A 19,620-nucleotide genomic window follows, 5' to 3' on the forward strand; every position below is an offset into this window, starting at 1 on the left:
AGTTTAGTAATTAACAAACAAATTTGCTAAGTACATAAATAAAAACGAGGTGCAATAATATCGCATATCGCAATATTGAGCTGCCCTGACTCACCGCAGGGGGAATTCCTCAATCGCGACAGCCCTACCTTTGACCCAGCTCTCACCCTGGATTCTCATGTCAGTTCTCTTGTTCGCTCTTCCTTCTTCCATCTCAGGAACATTGCTAAGCTGAGTCACATTCTGTCCCGCTCTGAACTTGAGACAGTTATCAACACCTTCATCTCCTCACGCTTAGACTACTGTAACTCTCTTTTCACGTGTCTGAGCAGAACCTCCCTGAACCGTCTACAGGTGGTTCAGAATGCCTGTGCTCGGCTTCTGACCAAGTCCTCCAAACACACCCACATCACCCCGCTTCTCCTCCAGCTTCACTGGCTGCCAGTCAACTTCAGGGTTCATTTCAAGATCCTGGTTCTGGTCTATAGGGCCTTACATTGACAAGCACCATCTTACATTGGTGATCTTCTTAGTTCCTACACCTCCAGCAGGTCCCTGAGGTCCAGTGATCAAAGCCTACTGGTTGTGCAGCACCAGGCTAAAGACCAAAGGTGACAGATCATCTGCTGCTGTGGCCCCCAGACTCTGGAACTCTCTCCCCCTGAGCCTGAGATCAGTGGACTCAGTGGTCTCCTTTAAAATCAGCTGAAGACTCACTTGTTCAAGCTGGCTTTTGTACGACCTTCTTCACCACTCTCTTTATTCTGCTCTCCCCACCTATCCCACCTTCCTCAGGATCCACTGATTTCCCTCTTTCCTGTTCACTCTCTTTTTTAACATTTTTTCTTTTAAATCGCAACAGCTTATTCTTGCTCATTTTAAATATATTTTAAACATTTTTGAAATGCTTTTTATATTTTTACAATTTTTATTTTGTTTTTGTGAAGCGCCTCGTGATTTTTATCTTGAGAGGCGCTATAGAAATGATATTTTCTTCTTCTTCTTCTCAGCTATTCCATGGCCAGGTGTGTGTTATTCCCTCACTAACCCTATTACAATGAGCAGATAAAAAGTCCAGAGTTCATTTCAAGTGTGCTATTTGCATTTGGAATCTGTTGCTGTCAACTGTCAAGACATGTTTGAATAGTGCAGAGGTTGTTGACCCTAACAGCCATACACTCGTAAAGTCTTACTCAAACACAAAAATACTGCTTGCTTGCAATCATTTATGTATGAAATCAAAGTCAAAGTCGTTTTATTGTCAATTCTACCACATGTGCAAGACATACAGAGAAATGAAATTGAGTTTCAGTACACACAATTCAGAGATCAGACATACATGGGCAAGACACATGACAAGAATTGGTGACTGCGGTCATTCGCAACACGAGTCGCGCTACCTTAATAGATGAAAAGGGAATTACATGAGGATAAGTGGGGGAGGGAAAAGAGGCATACCAGAGTTACTCCCGACAGGGCGTAGCTGTACTATGCAAAAAAAAAAAAAACACCTCAAACATATAAGCACGAACATCAACATTCACAAAATGAGACTCCGATAGGAAGGGGGGGGGGGGGGGGGGGGGGGCTGGGATCCTGTTTTCTCCAGGGCGAGCAGCCATGTGTAGCGCTCAGCCAGCTGTATCCGCAGGAGGGAGGGAGTAGCGCAGCGCACATTGAGTTCCCGCAGATTGATGGTCTCGCTATGCAGAAGTCCACAATCTGAAGGGGGAGGGGGCACGGGTTTCCATAGCATCTGTCTGCATTCCTTCGGTCGTGGGGGTTGTCGTTGGCAGTTGAAGGCTGCCTTGGCGTCAGATTAGGATAACAAGACTGTGTTTGGGTCAGGCAGAGATAATTTCCCCCTCTGCCTTCAGTCTGTAATTGGTCATTCCAGTCCTTCAGTGAAGCCAATTCGGGTTATTAAACATCTCCACACCGTCCGGTGACCCTCTCCGAGATGACATCCATTTTGCGCACTAACACCGGTAACGCAGCTAAGACATTGTCCAGCTTACGATTCACCTCGAGTAACGTCCAAGTCTGTGAGGTCTCCACCCGGACGGTGCTGTCCAAGGGTGCGGGTCGCCCTCCAATCGCTCCCGTCTTCCCAATTTTCTGGAAAACCAGATATCCTCCCACTCCAATCAGAAGAAATCCAGTGATCATCAGGCCAAATATCCACATATCTTCGACGTCCTCAATGGACAGCTGAGAGAGACATACAACCTTCCACTCCTTCCAGGAATCAAGCATATATCCTGCTGCGTGTGTCCCATGAGGGCAAGTAGGAGCTCCTCCTCCGTTCTCATCATAGAAAAAATCTTATCAATCGCGTTGAATGACCAATTAATTAAATCTATTTCTGAAAAATAGGGATTTCCAGAAGAAATGCAGAGAAGCGCTCTGTAGGCAGACAGGACAAAAAAGCCTTGGGAAAAAAAAATAAGGGAGCAAAGCAGAAGCGTCTGTGCTCTGTGAGTGCCAGGAGAAGTAAGAATTAATGCCCTCTATTGCCAGGGAAAATACACACAGTCACTTTAAATTTGTCCACAGAGCTCACAAACAGGTTTCTATCCTGTGTGGACACTCATGTGCTTGAATAAATTTCTCTTTTGTCCATATCTTTCTCCACAGAACTCACAAATGGTTTATCTCCTGTGTGGACTCTCATGTGAGCGTTTAAATTCCACTTACGGGTAAATCTTTGTCCACAGAGCTCACAGACAAATGGTTTATGTCCTGTGTGGACTCTCATGTGAGTGTTTAAATTCGCCTTTTGGGTACATCTTTTTCCACAGAGCTCACAGACAAATGGTTTATGTCCTGTGTGGACTCTCGTGTGATCGTTTAAATTCGATTTATGTTTAAATGTTTGTCCACATAGCTCACAGACAAAAGGCTTCTGACCTGTGTGGACTCTCATGTGACAGGTTAAAGTTGACTTATGTTTAAATCTTTGTCCACAGAGCTCACAGACAAATGGTTTCTGTCCTGTGTGGACTCTCATGTGACTGTTTAAATTCACCTTTTGGGTAAATCTTTTTCCACAGAGCTCACAGACAAAAGGCTTCTGTCCTGTGTGGACTCTCGTGTGATCGTTTAAACTCGACTTATGTTTAAATGTTTGTCCACAGAGCTCACAGACAAAAGGTCTATGTCCTGTGTGGACTCTCATGTGATCGTTTAAATTCGCCTTTCGGGTAAATCTTTGTCCACAGAACTCACAAGCAAATGGTTTCTGTCCTGTGTGTATTCTCTGGTGTCTATTAAAACTTGATTTTGTACTAAATATTTTTCCACAGTCACCACAACTAAATGATTTTAGTTCTTTCTGGACTTCCCTAAATGAGTCTACAGGCTGCTTAAGTCTAAACGATTTCTTATTACCCAAAGAGCTGGAAGACCTGATTGCTGAATGGTTGGTTACTCTCACGTGTTTCTGGAGAGACTGCTTGTCATGAAATCGTTCACCACACTCAAGACAGCTAAAGGATATGTTGACAGTCTTAACACCTGACTCAGAAGACCTTTTCTCATTCCAGTCATGGTCTTCGTCTCCAGTTTCGGACCCAGAGTCTGACATCCCAGAGTCTAGATTCATATCATCATCTCCACTAACTTCAGTCTCTGAAGAATCAGATGTTTGTTCATGAGGGTTCAGATCTGGGTTCCTGCTAGTTCCTGCTCCTCCACCAGTTTCTGCTGTCATCTGGTCAGATGAGCTGCTGGTTGGAACATCTTTGTCTTTTATTTGCTGCTGATGAAGCTGTGATGACAGACGTTTCTCTTCATCATCCTCACTCTTTATAGAAACAGAACTGAAATGAAACCAGGCAGAATCAGTCTCCTCCTTCAAACAGAGATGCTCTCCCTTAAGACTGGTCCAGAGTTCCTCCTTTTCCTCCTTTATGTGGAGATGTTCTGGGTCCTGCTGTTCCACACCAGCACTCTGTTCTTCAGGATCTTCTTTAACCTGCACAATCTGTTGAACATCTGTAGGAAACAGAAACACATAACGTGAATTACCGACTGCTGTAACTTTAAATTCACACATATGAGAGTTGTGTTATTGCAGGGGTCTCCCAACATGGTGGACGTAAGCTACCGGTAGCTCTTGAAAGTCGCTGGCCTGGAAGCAGCCAGTGAGCTGCCCAGCCTGACTTGTAATTAACAAGGGACGGATTTCTAATTTGATGGCAAGCCTTCCCCGGTTCTGGTAATATCTAATGTAAAATTAGCATTTGTGGAAGTAAAATAAAATGTGATTATTGCACAAATCTTTCAGCAAACGTGTTCTACTGGAAATATGTGGAATGGATTAATTGCTCAGGTTGCAGCGCGGATCCCCATTTCTGATACCAGCGGCTGCAGCTGCTTCTAAAGACGAGGTGATGTCGGTCATACAGACCTGGTTTCAGAAAAACATCCTCAATAAAATATTCTGGGCGACTGTAAAGTCCTATCTGCGTAAATATGTCGTTAAAGCAAATTTAATGCCCTTCGCTTATTAACACAATTAACAGGCTTTCTGCTGAAGGGAGACTAGTCTCAGGCATGTTGATAAAATAAATCAAGCCTGAGATAGTCTCCCTCTGTGTAAACCTTTGACCACCGGCCATTCCACTCCTGCACACAGGCCTGACCTCAGCTCCTCTTGGTGTGTAAACCTTTGACCCGCAGCCCACACTGGTCCCCACTCTCTGCACTTCCGCCCCTGACTCTGGGTGTGTGTGTGGGCTTCTGCCCTGCCTCCACTGCCCCCCTCCCTGCTCTGCACCCAGTTCTGTGGAACAAGCTGACTGGGTCCAACGGAACCAAGATGCCAGAGGTGTGAATGCTGACTTCTCAGAAACCAGAGCAGGAGGTCTAAAAAGGACTGCATGTCTGAAAGAAGAACAGGAAAAGAAAATGAGGCCATACGTGTGAGAAGGGGGGACAGGGAACCACAACAGTTCACACTTCAGAAGAATGGGTCTGCAGAAAGACCTGAAGGCTGCAAAAATAAAGATGTGACTTTTCCTCTTAACAGGTGTTAAAGATAGTGACCAGACTGAGCATTAAAGCATGTTCTGGAACTGCGCTGCTCTGGGTGGCTGCATGTTGGAGTAGCTAAGTTGACTACATCTAGGAGGATTTTTACTGCTATTTTTTTCACTTTTTGAGCATTTGTTACGAAGCGTAACCATGGCAACACGCAGGTTTACAATCGGGAGCAGCTGATAACATTGGGAAGGCTGAAATGATACCTCAACTGAAGCCACAGATCCCAAATGAGCTAAAACGCAAGAAGCGTGGGTGCAGATCGGGAGCAAAACGGAGGCAGAGAAAGAGGAAATTGAAACCATCTCTTCCATCGATCATAATGGGCAATGTGAGATCACTGGCCAACAAGATGGATGAACTCCAAGCCCTTTCAAGGACTCAGCCTGAGTATCGGCAGTGTAGTGTTATGTGTTTCACTGAGACGTGGCTGCAGGACCATATCCCTGATTCCAGCGTCTCTCTGCCAGGATTCCTGACTGTACGATCAGACAGAGATCTGAAGAGGAGCGGGAAAAGAAAAGGAGGTGGAGTGGCAGTGCTTGTCAACAACAGACGGTGCCATCCATGTCATGTTTCAGTGAAATGTCATCTCTGCAGCCCAGATGTTGAACTGTTGGCAGTAAGTTGTCGCCCATATTATTTGCCAAGAGAGTTCACCAGTGTTGTCTTGGCAACCATTTATATTCCACCTTCAGCCATTGCTGTAAATGCATGTGATGCCGCCATCAGTTTCGTTGTCGCTAAGCTACAAACCCAGCACCCCAATGCATTTCAAAGTCAAAGTCATTTTATTCTCATTTCTACCACATGTGCAAGACATACAGAGAAACGAAATTGAGTTTCAGTACACACAATTCAGAGATCAGACATACATGGGCAAGACACATGAAGGAAATTGGTGACTGCGGTCATTCGCAACATGAGTCGCGCTACCTTAATAGATGAAAAGGAATTACATGAGGATAGGTTGGTGGAGGGAAAAAAACAGGCATACCATAGTTACACCCAACAGGGCGTAGCTGTACTATGCAAAAAAAAAAAACCACCTCAGTTACAAAAACATCACAGATAACATCAGACTCCGATAGGGAGGCGGGCGGGGACGGGATCCTGAATCCTCCAACGGGAGCTGCCAGTGTACGGCGCTCAGCCAGCTGCAGTCAAACAGGTGGGAGGGAGAGAGGAGGGCCAGAGAGCACACTGAGTTTCCTGCAGGTTGATGACCTCGAAGCAGAAGTCAGAATCTGAAGGCAGGGGGGGGAAGGTCGGGTCACAGCATCCATCTACATTCCTCCTTTCGTGGGGGTGATATTGATGGCAGCTGTGGAGGCTGCCTTGGCATCAGATTAGGATAACAGACTTTGTTTAGGGCAGACAGAGATAATTTTCCTCTGCCTTGGAGTCTATTAAGTGATCATTCATGTGTACCAATGCAGCCAATTATACGTTCTAAACATCCCACACCGTCCGGCAACCCCCTCCGAGATGACATCCATCTTGCGCAATAACACCGGCAACGCAGCGAGGACATTGTCCAGCTTACGATTCACCTCGAGTAACGTCCCAGTCTGTGAGGTCACCGCACGGGCGGCACATTCCGTGGGTACGGGTCGCACTCCAATCGCTCCCGTCTTCCCAAATTTCCTGAAAACCAGATATCCACCCACTTCAATCAGAAAAAATCCAGTGATCATCAGGCCAAATATCCATAAATCTTCCACGTCCTCGATGGTCAACTGAGAGAGGCACACGATTCGCCAGACTTCCCAAGAATCGAGTGCATATCCCGCTGCGTATGTGTTGGGTAAAAAGATTGTTTTTTCAAACAGAGTTCATTAACCTTACTCACATTTAATGTGGTAAATATGATTTTGTCTGAGAAACATCTGGTGTCATTAACCGGCCCCTGCCGCAGGGGAAAATCGACCTTGTAAGTCTGCAGTCGTTGTTATCACAACAAACCCTCTGAACCTGGGAAAGTTAAGGAGGAGGTTGGGTCAACTTTCAATGTGTGTGTGCTTTGACATCTGTGAATAAAACCTTTTGATGAGTTTCTGCTTGTTGAGAGACTAAACAACCTCCTTGTTGTGTGGGTTTCCTTTATTCCCTCCAGTTTTGCAAAATCTGATTATTGATCATTGGTGTTTATTGGTAAATGGTTTTAATAACAACAATATTATCTCTAACCCCCCTTGTGTGTTTTGGACTTTCTTTGAGGTACGCCTGGATTAAATACATAAATAAATAAATAAAAATACCCAACAGTTTGTCTCTTGAGGACAGGTGGGAGCCCCCTTCTCAGTTCTCATCGTAGAAAAAATCTTATCAATCGCGTTGAATGACAGGTTAATTAAGTCCATTTTCCCAAAAAAAAAAAGCAGTGATTTTCAGGAGAAATGCAGAGAAGTGCTCTGTAGGCAGACAGGACAGAGAGCCTTAGGAAAAGCAGATAAGGGAGCTGAAGCAAAAGCGTGTGCACTCTCTGAGAGCCGGAACAGTGGCTATATCTGGTGATTTTAATCATGCCTCACTCTCTGCTATACTTCCAACATTTCAACAGTTTGCCAGCTGCTCCACCAGAGAAAACAAGACAGTGGATTTGTGTTATGCAAATGTAAAGAATGCATACATGTCCAAAACAAGACCTCCTCTGAGACAATCAGATCACAATCTTGTTTTTCTCTGCTCAGAATACAAACCACTTGTTCAGAGGCAACCTGTGACAAGAAGAACTGTGAGAAAATGGTCACAGGATGCTGAAGAAGCCCTGCAGGGTTGTTTTGAGACCACAGATTGGATGACTCTCTGCCAAGGATATGAAGAGGACATCAATGACATGACTGGATGTGTCACTGACTATATAAACTTCTGTGTGGACAACATCATACCCACCAGAACAGTGAGATGCTTCGCTAATAACAAACCCTGGATCACCAGTGAACTGAAGAATCTGCTAAATGAGAAAAAAAAGTGCCTTCAAGGAGGGAGACAGGGAATTATTAAGGAGTATACAGAAGCAACTGAAGATCAAGATCAGAGACAGCAAGGAGGCATACAGGAAGAAGCTGGAGAACAAACTACAGAGGAACAATATCAGAGATGTCTGGTCAGGGATGAAGAAGATCACAGGCTTCAAGCAGAGGAAGGATAGCACAGATGGCAGCCTGGACACAACCAATGAACTGAACAAGTTCTTCAATAGGTTCAGTTAAGGAACAAACCCAGCATCCTCCTCGCCTGTCCCCAGCCATTCAGATATCCCATCCTCCTCTGATCCAACATTTTCCTGTCACACGCCAGATCTCTTGTCCTCCAATGCAGTCATGGACTCTTCTGGTTCTATAAATCTGTCTTCAACCAAGCCAGGAGATGCTGCTGCCCCATTTACCTCCCCCTCCCACCTCTCTGTCTCTAGAAGTCAGGTGAAGAGGCAGCTGGAGAGACGGAACAGGAACAAGGCTGCAGGTCCAGATAGTGTCAGCCCCAGGGTACTGAAGGCCTGTGCAGAGCAGCTCTGTGGGATTCTGCAGCACCTCTTCAACCTCAGCCTAGCCCAGGAGAAGGTTCCAGTCCTGCCTTGTCCCAGTTCCAAAGAAAACTCGCCCATCCGTCAATCCCACATCATGAAGGTCCTGGAGAGACTCCTGTTGGTCCACCTGAATAAGCAAACTAGAACATATCAGGACCCGCTGCAGTTTGATTGTCGCCATGGAGTTGGAGTTGAAGATGCCATCATCCAGCTGCTTCAATCAATCCACTGTCATCTGGACAAAGCAGGCAGCACTGTCAGTTAAACACCATTTCCATCATGGGAGAAGAAGTGGAGGTGGTTGAGGAATACAAATACCTTGGAGTTCACCTGGACAACAGACTGGACTGGAGAAAGAACAGCGAAGCCATTTACAAGAAGGGACACAGCAGACTGCACTTCTTGAGGACGCTTAGGTCCTTCAATATCTGTAGCAAGATGCTGCAGATATTCTACAAGTCTGTTGTTGAGAGTGTAATCTGTTGGGATAGTAGCATCAGAAGCAGGGACTTGAAAAGGCTCAACAGCCTAATAAAAAAGTCTGGTTCTGTCCTGGGGACGACTGTGGAACCGCTGGAGGAGATAATGCAAAGAAGGATTCTCCAGAGAATCAAGAAAATTATGCACAACCCTGAGAATTCTCTTCACAAGACTGTCCGACAACAGAAGAGTGTCTTCAGTCAGAGGCTTCTTCAGTTTCGCTGCAACACTGACCGCTACTGGAGATCCTTCCTGCCAACAGCCAATGTAATATACAACAACTCTTTGATGACTTGATTATTATTATTATTATTCTGAGCTTCTACAGCAATCAATTTCCCTCTGGGATTAATAAAGTATTTTAGAATTGAATTGAATTAAAATTGTAGAAATGCAGTATAACCTACATCTATAAATCCATTTAGAACCGCACTGGTACTTCTGGACTCCAGCAGGCGAGTCCCGTCAGCATGACTGCCGCAGCACAAACCGTGTTAGCTCCGGTAAAGAACAAGTAATTTGTGAAAGCTACCACACCCACACACACGCGCGCGCGCGCGCACACACACACACACACACACACACACACACACACACACACACACACACACACACACACACACACACACACACACACACACACACACACACACACACACACACACACACACACACACACACACACACACACATCTAAAAGATGATTACCATTTTTCAACAATGGATCCTCTTATAGGACCAGTTGTCATCCTGGATAGAAAACAACGATCCGAGCTAGCAAGTTAGCATTGGCAATCGGTTAAATATTTTCCGATGTTATATCAATAAATACACACAGCGGTAAAGCTGGCAACATGTTATTTTACTCATCTGTAGATTACTAAATCATACTGGGACAATATGATGGAGGTAATCAGCTGAGAACTTAACTGAAAGCTACCAGTGGAGCACAGACATGAAATATATAACAAACTTTAACAAACTGTACTGATTTTGGTTCCGAAGACTAACAGAATCCTCCCCGGTGTCCAAATCGGGCCGCGGGTTTTCTGAGTGAAACGGTCCAAAGCATGTCTGCACCTCCGGTTCTGATATCCAGCTGCAGAACACGGAGTTAGGTTTATCTTCTCCGGTAATCCAATATCCGCTCTTGTCGCCGTAACCCAGAGAAAAAAAATACAAATCTGACCAACTAGTAGAGGCTTCAGAAGCTACATCTGACTGGTGACACATTGTTCTCTGCTATAACGCAGAAACACCAGAGTCAGGCGTTGTTTACTATAGCTGTTTCAGCAGATCTCCTTGTGAAACCTCACCAGCTGCCCAGGGCTTAGACCAGAAGTTCATTTATGTTTTTCCCACGCAATTAAAAAACATCAGATTTTCTTTAAATTCCAGCCGTGAAAATCCAAAAACCTTTTTCATCTGAGGTTTTAATACTTCTTTACACACGCCATTCAAAGGACTTTTGACTCTGGTCAATATCTTTAAAAAAGTTGTAATAAAACAGGAAACAGACCGGAAGAAAAAAAATTATAATGCATGATGTGTGTGTGTGTGTTGCGGGGGTGGGGGGGGGTGGGGGGGGGGGGTCTGGTTTGGGGAAGAGTTGTTGGAGAGTTGGTGATTGGGACAGTTGAAGTGTGTGCTACACAGAGAGAGCTAGCTTCTCCTCGCATCTGCTGGACACGGGTTTTTTTGATAAGAACTTTTCCTATTTAGCCTACGCTATTGTTCCTTGTTTGGAGTAACTTTTTTCCTTTTTGTCAGTGGAATAAAATTTTCCTTCCTTGGGGAAGGAATTAAAATTAACACGTGGGGGCCTCCTTTCTTCTCTGGCGCAGCAAAGGTGAGTGCTGGTTGCTTCACTCCATCCCAGGTTGTAATAATCAGCTGTCGCCTGAACAGAGGAGAAGCTGACGGGGGTCTGTGAAGAGCGTGATCAGCTCTTGCAGTGTGTGTGTGTGTGTGTGTGTGTGTGTGTGTGTGTGTGTGTGTGTGTGTGTGTGTGTGTGTGTGTGTGTGTGTGTGTGTGTGTGTGTGTGTGTGTGTGTGTGTGTGTGTGTGTTCTGACACAGCATGAGTCTACCTACAGCAAAACAAAGGTGATTTAACCAGAATTAAAAGCCTAGGTTGCATACAGGTAACAGATCCTCTCTCTACAGAGTAAGGGTGTCCACCGGAGGGGGCAGAGGTCAAGCCCACCATCTAATACCGTGAGTCGGGGACTTGAGATTTAACATCTAGAGCTATCCTGGTGGCCTGACTCACGACACTTCCAAAGTCTGGACATCTCCGGTGATTTAGTTTCAACAAATTTCCCTCAACAGTTTCAGCTGATTGTCCCGTTTAGGAATAAAACACAATTTTTAAATCTCTCTCTCTCTCTCTCTATGTGTTGCTCATCCGTCAGATGGGGCGACGGTGGCACAGGAGTTAAGTGCTCGCCCCGTAATCGGAAGGTTGCAGGTTCGAGCCCCGCTCAGTCTGTCGCTGTCGTTGTGTCCTTGGGCAAGACACTTAACCCACGTTGCCTGCTGGTGGTGGTCGGAGGGACCGGTGGCGCCAGTGCTCGGCAGCCTCGCCTCTGTCAGTGCGCCCCAGGGCAGCTGTGGCTACATTGTAGCTCATCCCCACCAGTGTGTGAATGTGTGTGTGAATGGGTGAATGACTGATTGTGTTGTAAAGCGCCTTGGGGGGTTCCAAGAACTCTAGAAGGCGCTATATCAAATACAGACCATTTACCCGCTGATCCAGAGGCAGAGAAAAAGGTTAAACCTCCAACCCTGCTTTAATGTTGTCAACAATAAATGCAGCAAAGCATTTATTGTTAACAGGTTAATCATTCACAGAAAGTAGATTTGTTATTCATTATCTGAAAGTATCTGATTAGTTAATAAACAAAATATTTTGTTTAGTTTGATTTTCAGAATCTCACGTTCTTCTTTGTACTTTTTTATAATATTGATGTATTGAAATACAGAGAAATCAACTAACATAAGCACATTCACACATGGACTTGAATACATGGTATGGCGGTAGCTCTTCTGTACTTTCATTAAGTAGCTCACGAGCCCAAAAAGGTTGGAGATGCCTGGATTAATGCTTTAAGTTGGTGAAATCAGAAATGACTCAAATTACAGGAAATCTCTTTTGAATTGAGACTTTTTCTTGGGAGGTGAATAAAAAATGTAGGCTTGCTAGTTCCAGACCAACAAAAGCCCGTGTTACTCTGAGGTTCAGGTTATGTTATTGACAAAAAGTAGAAAGATTATAGGGTTGGGCATCGAGCATCGATTGGAACCGGTTCTCGCTGTTCATTTTTCCTGGAATCGTTCAAAGTTTTTAATTTCGATTCCGAGTTTGGATTCCTAGAATGCCGACCGGAAGAGGAATCCGCGGCCGATCTCCGTGAAATATAAACGTGATCTGCAAATTGTGATCAAGGCTTTTCAGAGCTGATCACACCAGCTGTCTGTGTGCAGAACGAGTCCCCCCTCCCCCCACCCCCCCAGATGTAAACAAACGCTTCTGCCGAACTTTTACTCCCTAATGTAAACTTTAACTCCTGCAGCATAGAGGAAACTTGTTAAAATACGTCAACACGGTGGATTTAATAGAAGCTTTAAAGAACAAACTCTGGATGGTGTGACGTGAGTTTGTCTCACTGCAGAAATAAACACACACACAGAGCATCAGCAGTCAGACGCAGCCAGCTACATTTAAGTTTCACTTTCTGCTCTGACTGAATGCTGCTGCAGCATGGAGGTGTAGTTCGAACCCCGGCTTTCCACGGGAGCCGTCAGCAGCACGTTACTGCAGCAGCACGTCATAGCTGCTGATGGGAACCGCTGTGATCAACAGAACCTTTTCCACTGGAGCCGTCGGCAGCCGTCAGCAGCGCGAGTCGGCCGCGTCTCAGGAGCAGCATGTCGCGGCCTTTATGCGCCGGTTCTATTTTCTACGCGCGACGCCTCTGAAACGGGTCAAGTTTGACATTTTTGGGGAAGGAAAGACAGGAAATCGGACGCGGAAATGGAGAGAAGCTACAGCGATTTTCAGAATAAAGAACGTGCTGCCTTCCGGTTGCTTTACTTTTAAAAAAAGTTACTAACTGTGCGGCCCCGTGAGAAGTTATCACCTAGCTAGCGGTCTCCTTTGTTTTTCAGGTCCGTATTGGCAATTATAAAACGGACAGAACATAAAACACAAACCATGTTGTAGTTTTCTCCTGCTTGTTGTTGTGTTTACTGACGAAGTCACTCGTGTGACTTCGTGCTCGGTCGGTGACAGCTGCTCCCCTGCTGCTTCGCGTCTCGTGGGAAGGGCCAAGCAGTAGCATAAGCGAGCAAGACGTGCTGCTGCAGTAAAGTGCTGCTGACGGCTCCCGTGGAAACCCGGGGTTAGTCATCCTGGACATGATCATCCTGAGAGTTTTAGCTGAAAACAGCTGGACGTTTCTGGATATGTTGGAGACATTTAGCCTCTCATCCCAGAGGCTTCTTCCAGACTTTGGTTGTGGTCAGAAACAAACACACTGGTTGTGCTGCAAGTCTTTTTCTTTTTTTCTCCAAAACCTGTTTTTGTCTAAATGAAGGTGATGTTGTTGTTCATAGAGTTAAAATTCATGTTGAAGTTAAGATTATTTCATCAAGTAGGACCTGTGGTTAGCTGGCTCATGTAAAACATGTCATGTCTTGAAAGAATCGGAATCGATAGGAATCGAAACGAGGAATCGGAATCGTTCAAAATCAAACGATGCCCAACCCTAGTTACAAATATATACAAAAATAAAAAATACAGTTTGAAGATTAAAAGGAATTCTCAGCGTAGCACCACCACAAAGTGTAGATATGAAATTTAACTCATAAAAATAAAAAAAAAACTAAATAAGACTTTCTGGTACCCATCACTGTGCACAACACATTCATGCTGTTATTTTAGCACTTTCATTTGTATTTGTTCCTTTAATTGACTGTTATAAACACTCAGTGGTTTACTTTGCAGATCAACCTGTTCAGGCTTGTGTTCCTGAGCTCAGGGTCCCTCATTAAAATGTGGAATATCAATCCAACTATCCATTTTCGGACGCTTATCCGGGGTCGGCCGCGGGGGCAGCAGCCTAAGCAGGGAGGCCCAGACGTCCCTCTCCCCACCTACTTGGGCCAGCTCGAAAGGGGGGGGGGGGGGTACCCCAAGGCGTTCCTTGGCCAGCAGAGAGACATCGTCCCTCCAGCATGTCCTGAGTCTTCCTTTAGGTATCCTCCTGGGTGAACGTGCCCAGAAAACCTCACAAGGAGGCATCATAATCAGATGCCTGAGCCACCTCAACGGCTCCTCTCGATGTGGAGGAGCAGCGGATCTACTACAAGCCCCTCCTAGATGATGGTGTTTCTAACCCTATCTCTAAGGGAGAGCCCAGACACCTTGTGGAGAAAACTAGTTTTGGACACTGGTTCTATCAGACCCTACCCAAGCTCGTGACCATAGATGAGGGTGGGAACATAGATCAACCAATCAAGAGCTTTGCCTTCCGACTCAGCTCTCTTTTCATCACGTTGTGAGGAGAAACCTGCTGACAAGTCAGCCACCAAGTCTGGTGGAGACAACCCATTCAGTATAAGGACCTGGGGTCTCATTTATCGAACATTGCGTAGAATCCTTACTAAAACCGTACTTAAGCTCAGCAAAAACATGTACTTACGCGAAGTAGGTTTGTGATCTATCAAACATGGAGTATGCACAGCTGCACGCAATCTCCGCTTCATAAATCAGACACTAAGGAGAAAGGTTCTCAGCTGCTTTTTAGTCACATCCCGCCCTCACCACGCCCACTTTCTGCCATAAATGGTCAGTGCAAAGTGCCTGGTGAACCTCATGCATATACATAAGCCGGCTTGTTGCAGCATTTCGATCACGACCGCGGATCAAGGAAGCGTTATTTCACAAGCAGAAGTTGAGGTACTTGTGGGTGAGGTGGAGAATTGAAAGGAAGTGCTTTTGCAAAACAAATAAGAGAAAATCCACGGAGTGGCACAGCGTTGCTGAAGCCGTCAATGCTGAGTTCTTCAGAGAGATCTGTGGCGGATATAAAAAATTATCCAATTGGGATTCGATCCCCAGACTCCTGAGTGAAAGTCACACACACTAACCAGTCAGCCCAAGCGAGATCTCCCTTGGCCAAGTAACCAGGGTGCATGATCAATTGGGTCACAGTGACAGGACGCTCACAATGACTACGTTTACCTGCAGCCAATATCCGGGTTATGATCGGGTTAAGGTCGGTATTCGGGTTTCTGAGTTGATCAGAATAACCCGTTTACAAGCATAAATAGAAAGAGTTACCCCTAACTTGCATAACCCGATTTAAATGCGGACGTTGGGGTAGCGTCAGGACGTATGGACTACGTCCAGACGCAATATGCGTCATTTCCGGTTCTTCTTGTTCCGGTATCCGTGAAAACAACAACATGTTTCCCAGTTCGGAAGAGATAGCGACCGCGTTTGTTTGCGCTTTAGTTTCCTCGTCACTCCAAAAGTGTAATGCTGTGCCGCGACTCGCCATGTTGCTCCCAACTTGTTGTTTACTTCCGGTGTTCTGGCGCATACAAGACGTCTCACTACTCAAAAGACCAAGATTCCTTGTGAACAGAGCATGCGCAGAACACACGCTTTGATGGGGATATCCCGGTATGCGTTTACACGACCAAACATTCGGGTTAGAAAAGGGTTACCCCAGGTGTAGTAACCGGGTTTTTAAAAACCCGGTTATGAGCATATCCGGGTTTCTGGCGGTGTTTACACGGACCTGCGGAACCGGGTTATTGTGAATATTCGGGTTTTAAAAGGGTTACTAGCTGCATGTAAACGCACTCACTGTCACAGACGCATGACATTCTGCCTCAATCTGCCCCCCTGCTGATTTTCAGCATTCCGTATTCTGCACTTCAGCCTGTGTGTGTGTGTGTGTGTGTGTGTGTGTGTGCGCGTGTGTGGGGGGGGTTCTTGTTCTGTGTGAAACAAAGCAGTACAAGCAGGGTCCGAAATTAAATTTTTTACTCACCGGCCAAGTTGGCCGGTAGATGATGAAAATCTACCGGCCAAGCATATTTTTTACCGGCCAAAATTCTAAATGATTTAGATCTACCTAAAGCATGTTATTCTATATTATGTTGATTCCAAACAGAGTGACAAAATAATTAAAACATCAATTAATAAGGAAAACAACTCTTTTGTCATTTTTACTATTTATTTATTTTTAGAGATGTTTTTATGAACTCTTTCATTGAAATCTAGTCAGACTCCTTGTTTTCTCTGTCCATGAAGTCTGGCCTCCTGCTTCTGACACCTTCTTTGTGCCAAAGCATTACAGCCTCATTTGGGTCCTAGTCCTTGATCTCTGGAGAAGACAGCTGCACCATGAGAATATCTGAAAGTGTGTCAGGGCTAGGGTTGTCACGGTAACCGGTGTAGCAGTAAACCCCGGTAAAAAAGTAGACAATAATAATAACCGTCTTGTTTTTAAAAAATATATATTATCTCGGTGGATTACCGTGGCTGCGGTGTAGGCGCGGTGACCCTTACCAGCCACCGTATCAGCTGTAGTTGCCGGCGGCACATGCGCACTTTTTTGTTTATGACCAAAACTTTCTTTAAGCTAAAGCTGAAATAATGGCCAGAGGCGACGGCACTCGGGACACTTATTATCCCTCAAAGAAGACAAAGTCGGAAGTATGGGCATTTTTTGGATATTTGAAGAATGCCGAGGGACAGTTGTCTGTGAAAGGCAGCAACGCAACGTGGCCATCATAATGTAGCCATTGTCTCACGACTCCGCCGTCTCCAGTTCGCCACTTTTCACAAAATCTTCTGGTTGCCACTGGTCCTGGTGGTTTTTCTTCCAGTTCGACGAGTTTTCTTTTGGAAGGCTGGCTGACTCCAGTTAAAAACCGCCACATTTCACCACTAGTTTTAACACAAAGCTAACTGCTAACTTGATAAACTGATTGAATGGGATAGGTGGAAATGACGTTGGATGCGGCGCTCACGTTTCGCGTACGTTTGTGTACGTTGCATGCAGGCGGGAGGAGTATCAGAAATCCATGGAAGATGACTGATAAACATAACTAATTTGGTGCAAATATTTACTCGCCATGTGGCAGATAGAGCTCAAAAATTTACTCGCCAAATGGAGCAATTTACTCGCATTTGGCGAGTGGCGAGTGTTAATTTCGGACCCTGAGTACAAGGGATAATGCTGCAGGATTTCATAATTTTATCCTTCTCAGCAGCAGCACTGCAGGTGCTCTCCATGTCCAACATGTGCGTAAGCCAGGGCCTTAGTCAACTTAAAGTTGCGCACATTTTCCCGCTAAGTTTTCTTTCATAAATCCCAAAGTTTGGGTGGAAAGTTGCTTACGCAGTTTCCCGACCCGTTTTGTGCGTAAGCAAGCTTGATAAATGAGGCCCCTGAAAACCAGTTCATCTCATTGTGGACGTCAAACTAGCAACCAGCGTGATTTCAACCACTCATAAACTAGATCCCTCTTTCCTAGAGAAAACTTAATGACATACTAACCCAGGGGTCGGCAACCCGCGGCTCTTCCATCCGTCTGATGCGGTTCTCTGTGCTTGTAAAATAATGAATGGATTTTTAAATAAAATGCTTTATATTTTAGTGTCTTAATTTTATATGTGCATGCCAATTCTAAATGTAAAGATTGTCTGCATAAACCTGAACAGGTCCAAGGTTGACGGGTCACGCTTGTGCCTAATCATAGGCGCTTTCTGAGCTGAAGAGGATGTGAGATTCTGGGATTCTCCTCAGACGGCTCCTGAATGCGTCGCCACATTAGAGACAGGAACAAGCGCTATTCAGCCAAATTTTCATAATCAGGGAACATTTTTTAACTTGACAGGTCTTTTTGAGAGATAGGGTTTGGAAAACACTCGCTTCAGTGGGAGGAACCTTCCTGCATGCGCTCTGGTTCTGTGACGCACTCCAAGCCTCTCTCCACATCTTAAGCTCGCTGTGCACCTTACGTACGCGCTGACAGCGAGCTGCGCTGAGCAGTGTCCAGCTCAGATGTTCAGATGGGAAACTTTTCTTGAGTGATTTAGCTACATCTGTGATGTGCGTAATGAATAAAATGTCAGTTCGTCTGCATTCTTTCTCCGTCAAAATAAACGGTCAAATACGGGAACTATCCGGTCAACACAAGCCCTGCTTTTGTTTTCTTGTGAAAATTGTTGCAAAGAGATAAAATTAAACTTGATTACCACCAGAGCCATATGTCCGTCACTGTAAATGAGGGAAAAACAAATTGATCGGATCCTTTTCTGACCTTCCCCACCTACAAAGTTTAATTACAACAATCAAACGTGACAGAGCCTGGATTTGTATTCTGAACAGTTTAAAACGTGTGACCAAAGTGGCACCTGCTCAGTAAAACCACCAACAGGGTGAAAAATATCAAAATATTGCAGGCAGAGACGGGCTACAACTTCTGGATCCATTTTATACAAATCATTTTACTGATTATCTTCTGTTGAAAGATGAATTTGACGTACACGAGCGACCGGTACTGGCTGCTGTCACCTGTTGTGATTGGTTAAAGCAGCTCTCTGCTGTGGCTCCCAGTGTTTCCTTTATTGTGGGAAACAGGTACTAATGGCTCTTTGATGGGAAAAGGTTGCCGACCCCTGTACTAACCAAAGTGTTTTAAGTGTGTAGCATTTTTCATTATTTTTTATTTTATTTCGATTTCAGGTTTTTAATTCTATTTAGTTTCAACTGAGTTGTCTTTTACCATTTGTTCGATCATTTTAGTAAACAAAGGTCAAATTCAATCACTGCCTCCTCGTCTTGAAGTCCTGCTGTGTTAAAATTAAAGTTAGTTCAATAGTTCAAAAGCTCTGGAGCTTCTCTCCTCTGTGAAGAAAGAACCAGAGAGGTTCGGACCGAGCTGCTGCAGCAGACTAAAACACAACACGGACATTTTTTAATGATAACACCTCATGGGAGAGGTACTGTAATGTCCCACCATGCAGTGATGATATATTCATTCATCCACCAGTACCTGTGTCCATGCTGTCCAGGTCCAGGTGGTGAAGAACACACGATGAATCAGTCCCAGATCCTGAAGTGGTAGCAGGTTTTCTTTAGCCGTGTTTAGCTAACAGCTGCAATAGAAACAAAGCAGGAGAGCTGATTAAGATGCTGCTTCAGAACAACGCAGGAGATTAAAGATCCAACGCTTTGGTTCTGATCAGCTGAGGACAGATCCAGTCTGGAAAAGAGAACCTTTGCTCACCTGAGTTCACGAAATAGAGCTAACCGCCTCTGAATACTCTCCTCACACACCAGAACAAGCTAGCTCGGCTAGCACTTTCCGGTTTCTGCTTCTTCTGGTGGTCGGTGACCAGCGTAAAGGTGCACTACCGCCGCCTGCTGGACTCTTTGAGCTCTGATAAGCTAAAGAAAAAAAAACAAATAATGCATGGTGGAGGATGCAGAAGACGTGACCTAATGGAGACTGGTGATTGGCTGATGAGACTTCTGAAGGTGACAGCCCAAAATACTTCTG

The 19,620-nt window shown here is 45.1% G+C and overlaps 1 protein-coding gene across 2 annotated transcripts; it reads right to left on the bottom strand.

Moving 5' to 3' along the window:
- Positions 1-1,550: 1,550 nt before the first annotated feature.
- Positions 1,551-19,495, bottom strand: LOC129159929 (zinc finger protein OZF-like). 2 transcript variants are annotated; one of them, XM_054737086.2, is made up of 3 exons: positions 19,348-19,495; positions 19,114-19,216; positions 1,551-3,975 (listed from the first exon to the last, which is right to left on the bottom strand). In XM_054737086.2, the coding sequence occupies exons 2-3, from the start codon at positions 19,121-19,123 to the stop codon at positions 2,570-2,572; spliced, it is 1,416 nt and encodes a 471-aa protein (XP_054593061.2). In that variant the 5' UTR covers positions 19,124-19,216; positions 19,348-19,495; the 3' UTR covers positions 1,551-2,569. The 2 variants fall into 2 exon arrangements, with proteins under 2 accessions (XP_054593061.2, XP_054593060.2); XM_054737085.2 differs by lacking the exon at positions 19,348-19,495 and having other exon boundaries at positions 19,114-19,335.
- Between the last annotated feature and the right edge of the window lie 125 nt (positions 19,496-19,620).

This window comes from Nothobranchius furzeri, chromosome 2, assembly GCF_043380555.1.
Source record: "Nothobranchius furzeri strain GRZ-AD chromosome 2, NfurGRZ-RIMD1, whole genome shotgun sequence".
NCBI lineage: Eukaryota > Metazoa > Chordata > Actinopteri > Cyprinodontiformes > Nothobranchiidae > Nothobranchius > Nothobranchius furzeri.